Raw genomic sequence first — 19,460 nt, forward strand, 5'->3', positions numbered from 1 at the left:
TTTTTTTTTTTTTTTTTGCGGTACGCGGGCCTCTCACTGTTGTGGCCCCTCCCGCTGCGGAGCACAGGCTCCGGACGCGCAGGCCCAGCGGCCATGGCCCACGGGCCCAGCCGCTCTGCGGCATGTGGGATCCTCCCAGACCGGGGCACAAACCCGCGTCCCCTGCATCGGCAGGCGGACTCTCAACCACCGCGCCACCAGGGAAGCCCTAGTACAGCTAATTCTTAAAGTGGACATTTGTCCTGTCCTAGTGTTCAGAAGGGATTTCATTGTAGCTGCAACTCCCTTTAAACAAACCCAATATCGAAAAAATCCAGCCTGGTAGTAATTTTCTCTTTAGAAGAAGATTCACAATAGGACTCTTGAAAGTAGTAAAAATTTCCTCTTAATTGAAATAAGATTTGATTTTTAAAAGTTAAGTAATTTGAAATGCAAAAAATGAGTTGATTTATGAAACTTTGACTTCTCTTCCCAGGAAATCATTTGTAAAGTGAGGCATGCCTATAAGCCTATTTGAGATAAAAGGGGTTAGGAGAGGGCAGATTTCTAGTTTGGGGGACAGTGGGCAGAGGAGTTGAGAGACCACAATCCCTCAGAGTCAGGCTCCAGGCTTAGCCATGAAGCAGGTCTCCGAACCTTCGTTTCCGTCTTCAATAAATGTCTTTTCTGCCCTCCCCTCCCAAGACCAGTTCAGTTCTGGGCTGTGGGGGTACACAGGGGAGCTGTCCCAGGTAGAGCAGAGTCTAGTCCACATGTTTATGTGTACACTCATTCAACGATTCACTAAGCACCTACTGTGAGCCAGACCCTGTGCTCAGCTCTGGAGAGAGAACCATGAGCAAGACAGGAAAGCCATGGTTCTGGCTTCCAGGAAGCTGCAGAGCAGCAGGGAGACATGTAAACAAGGAACAGGCTTGGAAGGATCAGGAAAGTCTTCAGAGACCGGGACGTTCCCCAGAGGAGGGGAGAGGGGTCAAGTGCTGCGGGCAGAGGTCACAGCAGGTCCGTACAGGAGGTCTGCAGGGGTGAGGGAGAAGTTCAGTGAACTGAAAGAAGCTGAGAGTGTGGGGCAGGGAGTACAAGGCCGAGGAAGATGATGCACTTGGGAGTGGCTCCAACCGACTTGCTCTCTAATATGCACGCTTTCCTCCCTTCACCCACTTGCTCCCTTTCAAAGAGAAGAGAATTTAATTTAGAAGAATCAGGTTTTATTTAGTGATGTGAACATTAAGAATTTGCCTACATGGATGAAATATTCACAAAGGACTTGATTATTCACACTCATAAATACAGAGGAAGTCTGCTGAATAAAAAACGCTCCTTTACCCATCCAAGCTGCTGTCAGGGACAGCAAAGGGCCTGCCTGTTCCACAGCAGTCTTCAGTCTTCATGAATGTTGAAAAGCTTTGCTACTTCGTTGAGATCTTCATGTTCCTCACCGTCCTTAATGATCTGAGGGACAGAGGAACAAGGAGCGTGTGGGCTGGGCCGCACACCAGGGTAGCCCGGGCCAGTCGCCACTTCACACTGGGAGGGAGTTGTGGGAATGGCTTTCTACGAAGCCCAAGTGAGCATATGCCAATGCCCATGCTACCCAGCCATGTCCCGAGTGAAAAAGAAACATACCCGAGCCAAGGTGATACCTTTGTTCTGCTCAGGCACAGTCTGACCTGGGTGGACAGTGCGTGGCAGGACATCTGACAAAGTCACAGGGACGGTTTCCGCCCACACCTCCCATCTTCCTCTCAGAGCTCTGACGGGCACCTACCTTCCTTGCTATTGGCATTCGGTTGAAGATGTTCCACAGCACGATTCCCACCACCACTTTGTCCCTGAGGTAGAAGATGACGCCTTTGCCATAGTCCTCCCCTTGGGCAGGGGCCTGGGGGACTACAGGGTTGCTGGGAGGAAGAGTGATTTCTGAGGCCTCAGACTCTGTCTCACTCTCTGATCGGATACCAGTCCCTGTAGCCAATCCCCAAAACAAACAAGCAAAGTCAAAACAAAACAAAGTCAGTTCTTATGAGCTTGGAAATTCTAGAAGGCAAGTATCTTTCAACACCTGCTTCAAGCTGCTTCTAAATGATTTGTTTTTCTATGCCACCTCAGTAAACACTGGCCTATTCCAGCCCCTCTCCATTGACAAAGCCAACAAAAGCTCTTCCTTGCCAGCTCCTGGGCACTGGGTCAGTCTGACCCCAAACTTCCTATCTCATTTTCAATTTACATTACGGATATTTCCTGGGATCTTTTTTCAAACTACAGAAGACTTGCTCTTGTCCCCTGAGAAACATTCTAGTGCTACATGGTCAGTACAACAGCCACTAGTCACATATAGCTATTCTAATTAAAATTAATTCAAAATTGAAGTTTATTTTAGTTAAAATTAAATAAAATGTAAAATTCAGTTCTTCATTTGCACTACCCACATTTCAAATACTAAAGAGCCACATGTGGCTAGTGGCTAATGTATTGGACAGAGTAGAGATAGAACACTGCCATCATAGCAGAAAGTTCACTTGGATGGCACTGCCAGAGACACTCTGGCCAAAGCAGAAGGCACTTCCATATGGAAGAACCATATGGAAGTGTTTCCTCCTGTGCAGGGTGGTGGCAACAGCCTGGGGAGAGGGCATTTTGTCTTCTGGGAACAACCAGGCTTCAAGTAATACTGCCCAGTGGAGAGAGTAGTGACCTGTAGTTTATAAACACCTACTGTATAAGTCCCTGGGTCCCCCTCCTGGATCCACTTCCCAGGAGAGGTCCGAATTAAGGAGTGGGTATATGTAATCCACTTAGATTACACGGGAAAAGGACCTCGTATCCATATAATGTCTTGCTTTCTCCTTCTTAAAGAACAACTTGTCCTTGAAATGCCTCTAACAAGAGGACACAGAGGTTAAATAACTTCAGCCAAGGTCACGAAGGGAGAGAGAAGAGACCTAGGAGTTAATGAAAGAGATGTGTGTCGGAGAGAAGTTCATTCCGAGAGGTGCCTCCCGTCTAGAGAAAACCCGCTATTAAGATCTGACAAATGGAATTAGAGGCAGCTCAAGGACTACTCAGCCCAGTTCTTCACTGTTCAGGGCCCAAGGAGGGGAGCAGGTCCCAAACTAAGGTTCTCAGGCCTAGTTCTTGGGATCAGCAGGAAGCAAAAAAAAAAAAAAAACCCATTGAAAAAGTTCAGGTTTTCTTCATCACGCAGGTCTTCCTAGTCCCTCGGGACAAACTAGACTTACAGAGTCGTTGAGTTAGCCACCGTCCAAGAGTCCAAGAGTCTAGGACGACACCCACAATCCACAATATCTATGCTTTGACCAGGATACCTGATTTTGCCAGCTCTCAGACCACTAAAGAGTGAGGACTTCGGGTTTGGTTTATTTTAAAGCACAACATGAAGAGAGGCTTTCACTGACAGTTCCCTCTGGCCAACACAGATACCCCTTGTTCAGGAGGATTTGGACCATGGTTTCTCAACACTCTTCCAAGAGAAGTGGTTGGGCTTCCTTACCTGACTGCTCTGTGGCAGATTTGGGGTTGTCTTGTGCGGTTGCTTTTGCAAAAACGCCGACTGTGGGCAAACTACTGTCCACAAGACCAATAGCTTCATAGCCAACATCGGGGCCCAAATCACTCCTAAGGAAGGAGAGAGAAGAGGGTGTTCTGTCAAAGGACTGTAAAGGATGGTGCGGTAGAACGTTTCCGCTAAGGCACCACACTTTCATGCCAACCAAAGAAACTGGTATGTGCCACAGCAAGAGAAACGCCAAACTGATCTGTCGCCTGCTAGGACATCTGGGGACAATTGTGAGAAAGCACAATTATTCCAAACAGGTTTTATTTTCCTAACAAGCCACTATGCATATCACAGATCCATACAATGATCTATACTTTCTTAAATTTAATCATTAATTTTTACCATATCACATTTGGGGGGGTGGGTTCCCCACATTTACTATTCACTACCTTCCTTTACTCTTTTTAAAACTGCCTTTTTGAAACTTTGAAGAGTGCTCCATATTTATGGAATCCAGAACCTGGGGTATTTTGTGGTTTTATTAACTGACAATATTTCCTCTTAGCCTTCAATTTTCAAGGCTGAAGTGCTTTCTATAAAGTGGCACCTTCACTCACTTGGTCATTTTATTTTCATTGTTCTTCTTGGAAACTTTTCCTATCATCATCATGCTGTTTTTAATATGCTAGGAACTTCACAGAATACTTGTGGCACAGACACACTATGGTTTTGTAATCATCCAAGCTACTTGAGATGTTTTGTTTCTGGTGCTCTACATTTTGTTATCTTCTTGGCCACAGAAGCTCACTGGACTGGTGTCTTCAGGGAACAGTCTACAATGACTTCTTGGATTCCGTTCCTGGAACCTAACTGATAATTGTACAGCTACGAACTACTTTTTTTCCTAACTGCATTATCTTACACGTGTTGACCCTGAAAGCCATCTGTTATGTTTTTTGCTGCCCACTCATGAAACTGTGTGTGATCGTCTTAAAATGTACTCCCATCAGCTGAGAATTTCCCCAACAGAAACTGCTTAGAGGCTTCTGAAACCCTGAAGTTTTATGTACCCCATCTTTCACATCAAAAAGATGAGAGTGGGCCAAACAGGGCCAGCTCCAGTATTCAAGAATGTCCATTGAGAACTTTCTACTACCCAGAGAGCTGCCTATATACGCCTGACTCTGAGTTGCTGATCTTAAGGTTTACATATGAGTGAGCTGCCTTTTTTGTCAGTAGGTTGGGCTCAGCAGAATTAGCAGCAAAGAGCAAATAAAACATACTGCTGTCTGTATCTAAGAGCACACTTTTGTACTACCTACTGTAGCTCGAACTCTGAGCTATTTTAGCAGAAGTGCTGATGCCATTTCCATTCATTCACCTAGTCTAACTTATGTCAGATGGAACCCTTTTGCCAGAAGATGGCTCAGGGGTAGGATGCGTGGACACGAGATGGAATTTTTTCACCCTCTGTATGAAGCTAACTGGCCCACCAGGAAACCAAAGCATATAACTCTGGTTCCATTAATTCTGTGTTCTAACCAATTGAGTCCTCAAGGCACAAAACTATTACCAGAACATTGACTGATGCCAGTACGGCTTAGCAGCTCCAGTCATATTTTCTCCAGCCAATCTTCCGCTCACAACAGCGTGATCATGGTGCTCCACCCGCCTCCTACCCAACTTTATATCGTAGAAACATGCAGCATCTCCTGCCTTTGGAGACAAATACATTACATGAGCACATGATAAAAAAGCAAGTTAAGGACAGAACATACACTTTGGGGGCTCAAAAAATGCTTGTGATGTTAACTAATGATTTCCAACCACAGGCCAGAATCATACCTACACTACCAAAAACAGTTGCGCTTCCATTTTTACAAAAACCATTCTATGCTTCCACAAAGCTACCCTTAATCGTCCATGCTCCAGCTTACACCTATTTCTTCTCTTTCTGCCCTCAGCAGAAACAGGATATTTAATAACCATGATTTGCAGAATATTCTTTCCTGTGTGGAATCCAGTTTTTAGATGTGACTGCCTCCTACCTAGACATCTTTTCCAAGATGAAATTTTTTTGGTCATTCACTATTCATTCATTAATTCAACAAGTATTTACAGAATACTTGCTCTGTACAAAGCATTATACTGTCTGGGCTGCAGAGACACGCCCGACATAGACCTTGCCCATGAGGAGTGTATAAGTGAGTTGAGGAAGGTGTGGCACTCTTCCTCACTATGGTGTACCCTGCCAGAGGTACGCAGTGAGTGAGCTCAGTGTTTCAAGCAGAGAGAGAACCCCCGGCTGGAGGTGAACAAGGCCAGCTTCACAACGGATGTGGTATGGGAGCTCTCTCACCCTTTGTTCATCTTTGTGGCTATTCAGACACCCCCAAAGCAACCTAAAAATCCAACATGTGAGCAATGGCGAGATAAACGCTGAAATCCACCTAATGGAATATTATACAGTCGTTACACTGCTTATGGAATCTGAAGCAATGTGGAAAAAAACTTACATTCGAATGTTAAGTGAAAAAGAAAATACAAATGTTTATACGTAGCATGCTCGCCATGACTGTCTACAACAAAGAAAAAAACTATGCGCGAGAAAGTGAAGGGAAGAAACTACACCTAAACATCAGTGGTTGCTGCAGGGAAATGTCCCTTTCTCCTTTTTGCCTGTGTTTTTCATACTGAGCATGTATTGCTTTTATAACAATTTTTTAAAATCCAGTACACTGTAACTTTAAAAAAAAAAAATCTTTACGGGAAAAACACCCTGCAAAGTTCCTATGTCTTCAGTTGCAGAGTCCATAATCAAACACAATACACTTGTAATGATCTAACAATAGGGAAATTACCTCATGGTTCCTACATACTATAGTCTTGTTTGTGTCATAACAGATTTTTAAAAACAGCTAAAAATAGTACTCAAGGAAAATGAAAATGGAGTAATTTTCCTTTCCAGAGAATGTTATAAAACTGCCTCATTCTCCATTCCCTGGACTCGTGTTCAGGCAAGGGAATAGCAGATCAGTCTGAAAGCTGCGCACACGCCCGCCAGGGTCATGTTGATGGCTGCTGCCAACAGTGGAACCAGGAGAGACCTACTCCTGTGGGCACGAACACTGTTCATTTCCTTTTCCATGAGCCTGCGGCATGAGGCCAGACCTGATCTCGTAAACCAAGCAGTTCACGAGTTTCTGCTCTCCACCCTCAGCTTCCAAACACGCTGACCCTATTTGGGTGAGCTGCTGCCGAGCCTTCGCACACCACCGGGCAGACCTGCTCCCAGGCCGGGACCAAGGCACCGTGCCTGGTCAGGCTGTCATTGCATACTTACCACCCAGATGTTAGAGCGGGCCTGGAGCTCTGCATTTACACGGAAGCCACCAAAATCAGAGTCTATCTCCAGTCCGCCAGTCTTGGCCAACTCAACATTGGGCTCCAGGCCCACGGCTGCCACTATGTGGTCAGTTTCTACCTGAGGACAAAAAGAATTCAGTCAATTATTACAGTTTCCTCATATGCCTATGAACCCAGCGACTGTAAATCAGAGTCACAAAAAAAATCACAAAAAATCAGGGCTTTACAAAAAAAAATCATCGGGTAACTCTGGTCAAAAGATTTTAAGTTCCATTTCATAAAGTGCCACCCCTCCACACATACATACCCGCCACCATCTGAACAGAAATCTGCCACCCGAGGAAGGCCTCAAAAATCTGTGACACACATAGGAAGAGGCTATGGGGAATGGTTCCCAGCCGGCTACTCTGGCTCTCATCATTCTTCTTTTAGCAAAAGACAGTTCATTAAGAACATTATGACAGGTTAATGGCGACTGCCAAGACAACTAATCTACTGGTATCAAATGAAGGAGTGAGAATGAGGAAAGGGCAGAGCACGCTTGGAAGGTGTTCTGGCAGCCTGTCTTCCCCTCCTTACCTTCCGGCCATCTTTCAGCTTGATGAGTAACCTGCCACCGCCAACTCCAACTGATTGCACAATAGCACTGGGCAGCACCTTAACCCCCTCTGTAAAGGCAAACGAGACCTGAGGCTGAGCCTGTGAGCCTACCACCTTAGTGACAACCAGAGAAGCTAATGAGAGTAATCATTAGTACGTAGGCAGCCTTGGAGAGCCACAGGCACCCACGCCCACAGTTCACTTCCAGCACTTCCAGGAATCTGGTGTGTCAGATTCAGAACACCTACATGAAGCTGGCTGACATGAGAATGGTGGAAATTTTCATCGGGCAGCTGGTAAGGCTTATGGACAGAGGGTTCCCAAAGAAGCAAATTTTGCCTTAGTCTTCACTCAAGGCAAGAGTGGGAGCATATGGAAAGAGTGTCTCTACCTTGCCTGACTTTTTCCATGGTCCAGTTGCTGAGGTATTCGGGGAGGATCTTTCCCATATTTCCCTTCTCAGGGAAGAGCTGAATCACTTCTGTGCCCGAGGCTCGAGCTGGGAAGAAGAAACAGAGTAGGTATAGTGGAGGCAAAAGTCAATCCTAGAAGACAGGAAGAGAAGTAAAGGAGCCGCAGGCAGCCGTCTACTAAACACAGGGCAATGCCGCGACCCAGGCCAGAGCGCACATTTGTGGGGCACTAGGGCACAAGGGCATCCACAAGGCAAATACAACAGATGCCAGAACTTGTCCCTGGATTCAACTACATACTGTGAACTCAGTGCACTTATACTTAGGCTTACACAAGTGCCTTGCAAGCTCTGAATAGTAAGCACCCTCCCGAGAAGATGCCCTGATTTCACACAGCTGAAAAATAACATTAAGAAAAAAATGGTTGCCATGAAACATTCAAACTGGAACTCACAGATCTGTCAAGCTGGGAACCATCATGTATCTGAAAGAAGTCTTTGACTTTTACAGGGAGCAGCAGTTCAAAGATACATACAGTTCTGTAGTCTACATTGCCCCTACCATCTTAATAACTCACTTTCCTTAATATTTTATTTCTAAGGAGTCCTGGCCTAGAGGCGAGAGGAAAGGAAAAAGGAAAGAAAGCGGCACTGCTCAGCTGCTCAGATGACAGCTTTTCTATCACTAAGGCATCCCTCATCAGACCTAACTCAGTGATTAGTTTTTCACCATGTAAACCTTAATCAAACTCTTTCTACTGATCCTGGTAAATGCATCTCTGAGAAGCATGTGATATAAGACCAGAGAAAGAAAATCGAGGTCACTCCCCAATACTCACCCTTTCGGCCAAGAGCACAGGCCAGTTCGCTACCAAGGAAGCCCCCACCGATAATTGTAATCGACTTGACTTCCCGGGAAATCTTCTCTAAGGTTCTAAAGTCTTCAATCTGCAGGATCACACAAGTTTAGTCCATTGATTTCCCAAAGGGGCATAGGATGATAATACCAGGAAATATTTTTGCTAAATCCTTGACAACAATAATTTGCACACAAAATCTTCTCCTTGTATAAAGTGGCTCAATTACAGCCTCTATTTTATTGATGTAAATTTCTTTCTCCAATGTAACACTCTTTCTAATAACAGTGGTTCTCAACTGGGGGCAGATATACTCCCCCTCCCCCAGGGGACATCTGGCAATGTCTGGAGACATTTTTGGCTGTCACAACTAGAGTGGGGAGATACTAGTTGAAGCTAGTATGTAGAGCCCAGGGACGCTGCTGAACACCCTACAATGCACAGGACAGCCCCTCACAACAAATGGTTATACGGCCCAAAATGCCAATAGTGCCAAGGTTGACAAACCTTGTTGTATCAAGAACTTAAAGGACAGTACAAACCTTTTCCGACACCCATAGCGGTGGCTGAAATTTTTCAGCAGTTTTCATAAGTAAAGCATGGTGTTAAGAAGCAATCCCCCGCTTCCTTTTTCACTTGGGTACTCTTAACTTTCCCCCCAAAGTCTCTACAAAAGCACTTGCAGTGAAAAATGCCAAGAGGCTATAAGGAGTTCCAATGACTCAAATGCATCAGGAGAAAACAACTATGGAAGGGCAATCGAAGGAACTATAGCAAGCAATAAAAAACACTAAATCTGTTTTTCTCCTAGGAGCTCAAAACCCTTGAGTGAGGTATCTGAGGTGCAGAGAGAGGAAGTGACTTGCTCAAGGCCAGATAACAAGCCTGCAGAAGAGCCATAGTTAGAACTTCAATCTCCCAATTCCCGGGTGGGTACTTGGGGACCACAAGATTATGCTACCTCTTCAAAACCGCCACAACGAAAGCACTAAAGCTGACAATTACCTTTCTGAAAAGTGTTGTCCTACTCTTCACCTCTGCTCCAGCCCTGTCAATGGCAGACAGACTTCTTGGCGTGCCTCCTGGAAATAAGAGGAGAAAAGTCCTTCAGCCCAACGAGCTGGAGCTAGCCCAAACAATCCCCCTACAAAGGTGGTGCTGCGGCGTGTGCTGCTGGTGTCACAGTGGCATCAACAGGATACAAGGCTTTGTTTTCCCTCCACTCGCCCCACGGTGGGCTTTAATCAATTTCCTTTGAAAAGCAGATTTGAGAGTATCTCTTCAAAGGGCCCACCATTTCCACAGATGGCCAGAAGCCCTCACTTTTTGCTCCCGTTCTCGTCTACTTTTTCATGAGGATTCACCAGAAAGCACGGCTATGTTTGTTTAAGCAACTGCATCCTTCTCCTCTCTTGATTTCTGATTGGAACTAGCAATGAAGCCATGAGGTTATATCACTTTCAGGACACAGGGCAGAGGGCAGAAGGCAAAGGCTAAGCAGGGAGAGAAAAAAGAAAGGCAGTCCTCTTCAGTACCCATCCGTCATGCCTTTACCAGAAGAAACAATACGCATAATCCAGACGGGCAACTGATCAGATGCTTGTAGTTAGCCAAACTTTGCACCAAGAGAAGACACCCACTTCAGAGTCTGGGTTTCAGTTTTCTTAAGATTAAGTAATGCCTTTATACTAAAACTTGAATGAGCTGTATCAGGGAATAAAGCCACCTCCAGAAATACTCACCTGTTGCAATCAAGCACTTTTCATAGGTTATTTGAGAGCCATCATTAAGTTTTGCCACATTGCCTCTCACATCCAGCTGTACTACCTGGTACAGTCAAACACATACACACACAGAGAGATAGAAATTGGCTTTAAAATTTTTTACTGAGATATACAACATAAAATTCACCATTTTAAAGTGTACCGTTCAGTGGGTTTTAGTATATTCATAAGGTTGTGCAACCATCACCACTATATAATTCTGGAACATTTCCATCACCCCCCAAAGGAACCCTGTACCCATCAGCCCAATGAGAAGAGCTAGTTCTTGACCTAAGGTGATCCTTAAGAAACCATTTCTAGGTAATCACTGGCACTACAGTTTCTGGTACCCAGTTTCTTCAAGTAGTCATGATTTCCTAAGCAGCCAACATTAGAGTTAAGTCCCTACTGTCCCAAAGTTCCTGCCCAATTTGTGGAAATGGAGAACAGGGACAGACTTTTCTGCCTGGCTCTTTGGGACCCTTACTTCTTTAACAACTCTCCTACATCCTCAACAGCTTTGCAGGATGCTTTCTCCAACTTCTAGCTTTCACTAAAACTGAGCCCGTTCCCCCCCGCCCCCAGGAAAGCTCATACATAGAGACTGCTCACTCACCCAAATTCCTCCCCATCACAAGGAGAGGGTGTTGGCTGCTGGTGGTTCCAAGTTATTCTTGTACTATCATCCCCTCTGAAGGACACCGACATATATCCCTGCAAATCAGTGTTATCCAGCCTCCTCCTGGTCACTCCTCATTCACTGAAGTCCTTGGCAGCTGGCTTATACTTCTCCTCTGAGCCACATCTAGAATCCTATCTCTTAAACTTCTACTTCAAACATCTCACTCTTTTTGGTCACAATTTTCCATTCTTCCAGCTTTCTCTCGGTTCCACCGTCACCTATCCTTGCTTTTGATTTTCTCCATTTACCCAGTGGGCTGTTCCATTCCAACTAATCTGGGCCAGTAGTAGATCATCCAAACTGTGCTCTTGCCAGCATCCCTAATTTCCTTGCACCCTGCTCCTTAGGGTGAAAAGCTTGAGCTTTGCAGTCAGACAGACTAGGGTTCCTGGCTCTGCTCTACTCCTTATGAGCAGTGAGACCATTCATTCAAGACATATTTATTAAGCACCTAGTATGTGTCGGGCACTGTGGTAAGTGCTGGGGACACAATGTTGAGAAAAACAGATACCTTCCTGCCTTCAGAGTGTAGTAGCCAAGACAGACAATTTAACATGTACTACAATCAAGAGTGAAAAATCAAGTGAGAAATGCTCTAAGAAGGACAGTACAGGTAGCGCTAGAAACATATGCCAGGTGCACTCAATCGAGTTTTCCGGGGTGGAGGGGTGGGGGTGGGCAACGACATAAACTGAGATTGGATGGGTGTGCAGCTTCCCTAGCCACCTTTGATTTGTCCTGGGTAAGATCTCTCTTCAATCCAACCCCTGTACTCAACCCTCAAACTGCTCACTCTCAGATAACCACCTGGTGTCCTAGTTTATTGCAAAGACAAGTAAAGCCATCAGATGTGATCTTCCTCAGCTTCCCGTACGGATTCCCACCTCCCAACGCCCAAATAAAAACTTTACTTCCTTTCTTCCAGCTTCTGGGATGAGGTGGCCTTTCTGTTCTGTTTCTATGCCTGACCCCCATCCCTTTCTTTCTCTCCCAGAACATTCCCCTATTAGTCACCTGCTCATTCCCCCATCTCTCTCCTGACATCCTACCCCTCAGCCCATTGACATGTTTAAGTCTGTCCCATCCTAAATGTCCCACCTTTGATTCTATGTCCTCCTCAAGCTTTTGTCCAATGTCATCTCCGTTTTGTCATTTAAACTTTCTGAAAGAGAAGTTTATCTTCTTTTCTAACTTCACAATGATATCTGAACACCTAAATGTAATGGGTCATTTTATGATTCTTTTTTTAGCAGATTCTTTTGCTGCGGTAATACTATGGATCACATCCTGCTTCTTGAAACTCCAACCTTGGCCCCTGCCCTGGGTTTTCCTCATCCTATGCTTTTAGTACTTCTTTCCTAGTCTCCTTTTTGGACATTTTTTCTTAAGCCCGTTTCCTGAAATCTGGGTTCCTCAGGGTTCCATCTTTGCCTCACTCCTTTTCTGACTACCTCAGTTCTCCACGGGAGGCCTCACCTACTCTCATCGTTTCAAACCCTACTCACATGTGGATGATTCCCAAATCTGTATCTGAGCCCAGAACCCTCCTCTGAACATTACAGTCATGTATCCAACTGCCCTTAGGACATATCCACACAGATATTCCATTTAATACTTAACAGTCCAAAACGAAATTTTATGTCCCCCTTAAACTAGGTCTTCCTCTTGCAATGTCTCTCTCAGCTGGGGGTGTACCACCATCTACCACACGAGCTGGAAATCAGAAAGTCATCTTTGCCTCCCCCGCTCCCTCACGTTCTGCCTCCAATCAGTTGCCACCACGCCCTACCAAGTTTGCCTTTTTGCCGTCAGTCTGTTCCCTGCTCTTCACCACCTTTCTGTTAGGAAGCTATACAATGATGTCATTAAGAGCTTGGGCTCTGGAATCAGAATTCTCCATTCAGAGAGATCTGGGCTCAAATTCTGTCTCCACCACTTATTAACTATGTGATCTTGAGCAAGTTACTTAACCTCTTTTTCATCTCAATTTCTTTCTCTATAAAATGAAAATAATAATAGTACCTACTTCGTAAGATTATTGTGAGGGTAAAATGATGTAATACACGTAAAGCACTTAAAAAAACTATGCTTACTTCATCTTCTTCATCATTATCACCACCACCACCACCACTACTGCCCTAATTTGGGCTCCCATCATCTCTCACCTGGATTATTATAATCGTCTTCAAAATGGTTTATCTCTAATCTTGTTCCCCTGAAGACCATCTTCCTCACAGCCAACCGAGTGATTACTTAAAATTCAATCCAACTGTTTTATATCCTTGTTTAAAACTCAACAGCTCCTCAGTGCCAATGCGATAAAACTCAAGCTCTTTCACACGACAGAGCTCTCGACGATCAGACCCCGCACGACTTCTCAGTTTCATCTCCTGCCACTCCTTAACTTTCTGCTCTATCGGCACCTAGCTGCTTGTGTTCCCCTGCACCAAACATGCTTTTTCATACCCTTGTGCCTTTGCTTATGCTATTCTTTTTTACTTGAATGCTTTTCACTTTTCTCTAATCTGGTGAATGCTTCTTCGTTCCATAAGATTTCTCATTCTGTAAGACTGCCTTCTCCAGCAAGCCTTTCCTGAAACCATCATTATACTGGGCACACTTCCCAATAATTCCCACAGTATACTGAGTTTCTTTCTTACTTCAAATCTGTGTTATGATTATCTGTTCATGTTTCTGCCTAATACTGCTAGCCCCTGGAGGACAGGGCCTGTGTGCTATTTACCCATAGGTGATACTTAATACATAAGGTCTTCTTACCAGCTTATCCACAAACCCATATCCACCTTCTCTGCCTAACATCCCCTTATAGGAGAAGTGGGCCTATCCCTATCAAAGGTCAATGCCTCCACTTGTGCTCTGGATCCCATCTACTCTGGGCTTTGTGCCTTCTGATAACCCTTCCCTCTCTACTGGAACATTGCCATTAGTTTACAAACACACTCTAGACCTCCCTCTTGTTAACAAAAACAAAACATAACACAACAAAACAAAACCCTCCCTGGACCCTAAATGCCCTCCAGTAACTGCCCCCAGTATTCAGGCACTCAACTTTGTAAAGTCTAACAATATTTTCCATGCTGATGCCATGCCTGAATTATTTTACTATCCTGAATAATATACATTTGTCAATGTCTTGCCATCAATAATCCCAAAGAAATGTTAGTGTGGAAAAACAGGAAGAAGAAGGAAAGGCAGAGGAGCAAATCAGAAAAAGGAACAGCTTCAGAGTCACAGTCCCCAATGATCTGACTTCCCCGGGAAAGTTTAGCTAGCCTGCTACTCTAGGCTTGAGACTAGTGCTTTCCCCAGGAAGACACACTAATTAGTGTAGACTGGCAATATTAAACCTAAAATGACTTGATCTTTCTTTGATGAACTACAATGGCAGGACAGACATAAATGGTAGTGGGAATACAAGTCACCATGTTTACTGCCCACATGGGCAGATAGGTGGAGCCTGACAAAGGAAGCAGCCTACTAGCTCACCTTCTTCCCAGTGAGGACGGCCACACCACCATTCTCAATGTGAGGCAGCTCCTGAGCAGAGACATAGAAAGAAGGTGGCTGGAAATATATGCTGTACGGAGAAAAGGGAAAAAATGTTATAAGTACCTGGAACTGCTATCAACTTCCCCCAGAGCTTTAGTAAAATTGCTTCCACCATGGAAAACTTTTAGGAACATTTTCTAAAGTAAGTCTCCAAGGCCACTAAATCTTGATCGCGACTTACTTATACAGAGGTGTTTTACACTAGTGAGTCTCAACTGGGAGCAGTTTTGCCTACCGGGGACATTTGACAATGTCTGGATACATTTTTGGCTATAATAGCTTTGGGGGAGGATGCTTCTGGTATCTAGTGGGTAGAGGCCAGGGATGCTGTTAAACGTCCTACGATGCACAGACAAGGCCCCCAAAACAAAGAATTATCCAACCCTAAAGGTGAGTAGTGCCAAGGTTGAGAAATCCTGCTCTGGATTTTGGTTCCTTTCAAAGTTAGAACACGAGGAGTGTCCAAGGAGCTGGTATGCACATCCACCCAAACGAGCTGTCCAGAATGGCACTGGTCAATGGACAACTAGGTCTAGCTCCTGAGATGATTTTGCCTCAAACAGTAGACAGTAACCATGAAATATTAATTAAGGGATGGATAACATAACTGGAAGTATGCATCCTGCCTGAGAATAGGACATGATAATACGAGTGAGGGAGGCAGGTAGATTTATAAAATTTAGTCCAGTGTCAAAGGGATCCACTAATGAGAAAAAAAATTGATACCCAAAGAACATGGTACTGGACTCAGGAGATTCAAGGAGTCTTTTAAAAGGAAAGGGCTTCTTGGCTTGTATTTCCAAGTCTCTCATGCAAACATTTAAATAGAGGTTCTTCCTTACAGTGTTCCCACTATATACCCCCAATTCTGAGTGCCTCCTAGGGCATCCAAGGAAGTGCCACCGAACATTTTTTTTTTTTTTTTTTGCTTTTATGGGACATGCCTAGGCAGGTGTGAAGAAGTGACAACACAGACTGAGCTGCTCTTCACTAGAGAAGTCTAACACAAAGGTCCTGGAAACAGGAGCATTAATGCTTCAGAGGCCAACATTACATCTTCAGTTGTTGGTAGATCTGGTTAACAGAATCCAGGACTCTTGCCACTACAGCCTGTTGTTGCCTCTAAGCTATACCAAGTGGGTACCACAGCGGACTCCAGTGTGCAGCCAAGTCATCTGTCCTACTCACTACATGCGGTTCATGCAAAATCCTGACCTACTCTTTGTGCTTAGCTGAAGTTGCTGGTCGGACCCATTTTACATAAGTGAACAGACCTCCTCTCTTTCCCATTCCATTGTTTGAATCGCAGTGTCTTTGTGACATTTGGATCATCTGAAAACCACAGTTCTTTTGAAAGAGGAGGTCTCATGTATGGCAGCTCAGGATCTTCAGATACGATTAGTACCTTTAGACACAAAACAATGATACTTATCAGAGCGAAGTCATTTAAGAGGCAAATAAAGTGTTCACATTGGCTAAGTGCTTGCAGACCACGCCCTCCATGCCAAGCAAGACAGGATGTGCCTTACCCTGGCCCCAGGATCCCGAGCCCGGATGGATCTGGCTGCAGCAAAAGCAGCAGTGCCTCCACCGATGAGCAGGAATGGAATGTGACTTGGTACCCTGACTTCAGGAACTGGCTCTCCTTCTGGAGCTGTAAGCAAAAGACCAGACAGGGTGAATTTTTTTTTAAGTCTCAGACAACTCCTTGCCACTATTTAAAAAAAAAAACAAAACACCTTTCACTTGACTTAATCGTTTACATAAAAAGCTAGCAAAACACTGCAGCTACATTAATCTTATGAAATTTCATTGCATTCTGATAGTATAGGAGAAGGAAGCATCCCTTTCATTTCATAAGTGAAAAATACCCAAAAAAGAGGTGAATAATTTGGCCAATGTCATTCACTCAGTAAGTCTCTCAGAACTAGAACCTAGCTTAGTGTTTAGCTATTTCTAAAATATATTAGAAAGTATATATTAGAAAGCTTCTGCCCTTCCCATTAATTTCTTAATGACCAACAGGAACATATCAAGTTCAGTTTCACCTTTTGTTAGCAATAAAGGGGGAAAACCCAGCAGATCAATCGTGGATTATTAAACAATGTTCAAAACTAAGGAGGTGGTATGAAGGAAAGCAATGGAAATCGCCTACCCAGAGTCGTGGGGCTTATTAAAGGATTAAAACATTCCTCTCTGAAAAATCAAGCCAGATGTGTGGGATGGAAGTGATGGCTAGACCTATATGCTTTAGGGAAACAAATATATCTTTAACAAATTGAAACTCCAAAGACTCAAAAGGGGAACAAAACAGACCAAAAGAATGTCCTCATGGAAAAAAGAGGGCCTTCATCTCTTTTCCAATAATTTTCCTTGCCAAGCTTGCATTTTTTATTTAAAGCTAGCCCTTAAGAGTCTAATATAAAGAAAAACAACCAATCATAATTATCACTAATTTTATTCTCAAACCCAAATTACAGTCAAACACTGTAACAAATTGCTCCCCGGTCTGGGGTAATACCATAGTTTCTGGAAGCTTACAATCTCACAGCATCATCGTGTCTAAACAGTATATCCGCAAAGCATAGCACCCAAATTGTTTATAACTTTCCCTTTATATACTGAGTCTCAAATCATACTCACCAGACGATGTGGCCCTTTTCTGTTTCTCTTCTGGTGTCAGCCCTAACCCTGAAATTCTTTCATTGTATCTTTTTTGGTCATCTTTTATTGTCTTGTAGACCTGAAGACCCAAACATGGAGAAAATTTATTTCATCATACAGCTAGCTAGCTCATACCATAAGTAACATTCATTATCTTTCAATTAAATGAGAAGCTTTTGTCTACATGAGGTAAGTTCTTCTATGTTAGAATCACTAAGGCAAAAATTATTTTCTTAAGAAATTAAAAATACCGAGTGTGTACACACTTGGTATGGAAAGAATACAGGTAAGCAGATGGAAATGTTGCAGTTTCAGATTTCCTTAGGCTATATGTGAAGAATTTTCCTCATATTTAATTCTGAAGGTACAGCTAAAGAAAAAAGAAAAACATTTTATACTGGAAGAATCAAGTGCTAGGAAGAGCTAAACTTTATAAAAGGGGTTTTGGACTATGCTGGATACTACCTGTGAAACCAATCTATATGGTCCTGAGTAGGAAGCTGGGACATAGGTTTTCTTGGTAGATGTCCCAAGTTTCGCTAAGTACTTAGATAATGCCCTGAAGCATGTCCGCCAGTATGCCTAGTCTTATAGAGTAACCCATCTTTCCCTCAATGGCCTATCCTTTTATGACACTCAGATACTTAATGGGCAAACATCTCACTTAAACACCTACTGTATTTCAAATATACTATCTTCTCTATCCTTTCAAATTGAAGAAGGGTACCTTAGCACTGACTAGTTTTTTTTTTTAATACAGCATCAGAATTTATTGAAGATTTTTAAAAAAGCAGTAGGCAAGAATGACTTGTTTTAATTACAACACTTTTGCTCTTTTGTACCCCACAGGGTCAATAAGATAGGAATTTAAGTGACCATATGTCAGTTGAAATCCCAGATTGTTAATTAATTGGAAGAGAAAGTAAGGACAATCAGAGGAAGTATCATAAAACATGTTCTAAGAATACTTCTATGAGCCCCTTACAAAGCAGCCCACTAGGCAATGTGCTGCAGTAAGGAACCTAGACTCTCAGACCTGGACTTGACACTTACGAGCCTGGAAACATCTAACATATGATATGAATGAACTAGAAAATTAACTACTGTATGTTAAAAGATAATGGTTATTCCTTGAATGTACCACTAAATCCATCAAATTCATAAACTGAATTCAACTAACATTAATTTCAGGAAGAAAGGTTTTTTATCTTGGCATCAGATATCATACACAAGTCGAGCATTTATTCATTCCTTAAAAAAATATTTATTTTAAGAAAGGGACGTTTACCTAAAGAGACGGCTTAAGCTGGTCAGTGTGAGTGAACAGAGAAATAAACTAGGGTCATGTTCACTTTGAGAGGGATATCCAAAAATAGCCTAGGGCCTCTCATACCTCCTAATGGCTTCACACACGAAGGGAAGAGCAGACCAAGAAATATCTTGAGGTTTAGTGGGGAAAGGACAAGAAAGAGGTTTGTCACATATTTATATACATATATATTTATATATTTAGCTTTTAAGTAAATGTTCCGATATAAAAATAAGTTTACAGACATACTAAATAAAAATTTACCTTTTCCCCCCGAGTGTTTCTGTCTCCCCAGATTGCAGATTTTCAGTTAGTAACATGAATACATGTCAGGTTAAGAAAAACTACAAACTTATAAAGTATGTTAGCAGACAACTTTCCTAAACAGATGAATATAACGCCATATATTCATCTTAAAGGAATATGAAAGGAAACAGTTCATTTTCTGAGTCAGGCAATGTGGTCCTATCAGTTGAACAATGGCAAAGGGCCCAAATACTAAATCTCATTAAATATTCTAAAGGCTACCTTGACTCTGCTCACTGACAAATCTAAGCCACCTCATTATTTAAAATGTAATATAAAACTATACAAAATAGTTTGGTAGACAAAAGCTTATCATTTAACCTGAAATCATTATAATATAGCAGCTTTATTGTTACCAGTGTTGGATAAACCCAGAGGGCAATGAGGCATTTAACTGAATGGCTTGAGAGGAAC

General features: G+C 43.3%; 1 protein-coding gene across 2 annotated transcripts in view; it reads right to left on the reverse strand.

Annotated features, from left to right (window-relative positions):
* Positions 1 to 1,186: 1,186 nt before the first annotated feature.
* Positions 1,187 to 19,460, reverse strand: part of AIFM1 (apoptosis inducing factor mitochondria associated 1) — a 28,011-nt gene continuing 9,737 nt past the window's right edge. For both annotated transcript variants that reach the window (XM_029241209.1, XM_029241210.1), the window contains exons 3-16: positions 17,411 to 17,510; positions 16,297 to 16,421; positions 16,042 to 16,172; positions 14,705 to 14,795; positions 10,495 to 10,579; positions 9,758 to 9,834; positions 8,735 to 8,843; positions 7,875 to 7,982; positions 7,463 to 7,551; positions 6,861 to 7,001; positions 5,091 to 5,233; positions 3,512 to 3,636; positions 1,769 to 1,965; positions 1,187 to 1,452 (exon numbers count right to left, since the gene is read on the reverse strand). In XM_029241209.1, the coding sequence (XP_029097042.1) occupies positions 1,381 to 1,452; positions 1,769 to 1,965; positions 3,512 to 3,636; positions 5,091 to 5,233; positions 6,861 to 7,001; positions 7,463 to 7,551; positions 7,875 to 7,982; positions 8,735 to 8,843; positions 9,758 to 9,834; positions 10,495 to 10,579; positions 14,705 to 14,795; positions 16,042 to 16,172; positions 16,297 to 16,421; positions 17,411 to 17,510 (1,593 nt within the window). In that variant the 3' untranslated portion in view covers positions 1,187 to 1,380. The remainder of the gene's footprint in view (positions 1,453 to 1,768; positions 1,966 to 3,511; positions 3,637 to 5,090; positions 5,234 to 6,860; positions 7,002 to 7,462; positions 7,552 to 7,874; positions 7,983 to 8,734; positions 8,844 to 9,757; positions 9,835 to 10,494; positions 10,580 to 14,704; positions 14,796 to 16,041; positions 16,173 to 16,296; positions 16,422 to 17,410; positions 17,511 to 19,460) is intronic.

Source organism: Monodon monoceros, unplaced genomic scaffold (assembly GCF_005190385.1).
Source record: "Monodon monoceros isolate NGI ecotype Baffin Bay Population unplaced genomic scaffold, NGI_Narwhal_1 Super_Scaffold_22, whole genome shotgun sequence".
Taxonomy (NCBI): domain Eukaryota; kingdom Metazoa; phylum Chordata; class Mammalia; order Artiodactyla; family Monodontidae; genus Monodon; species Monodon monoceros.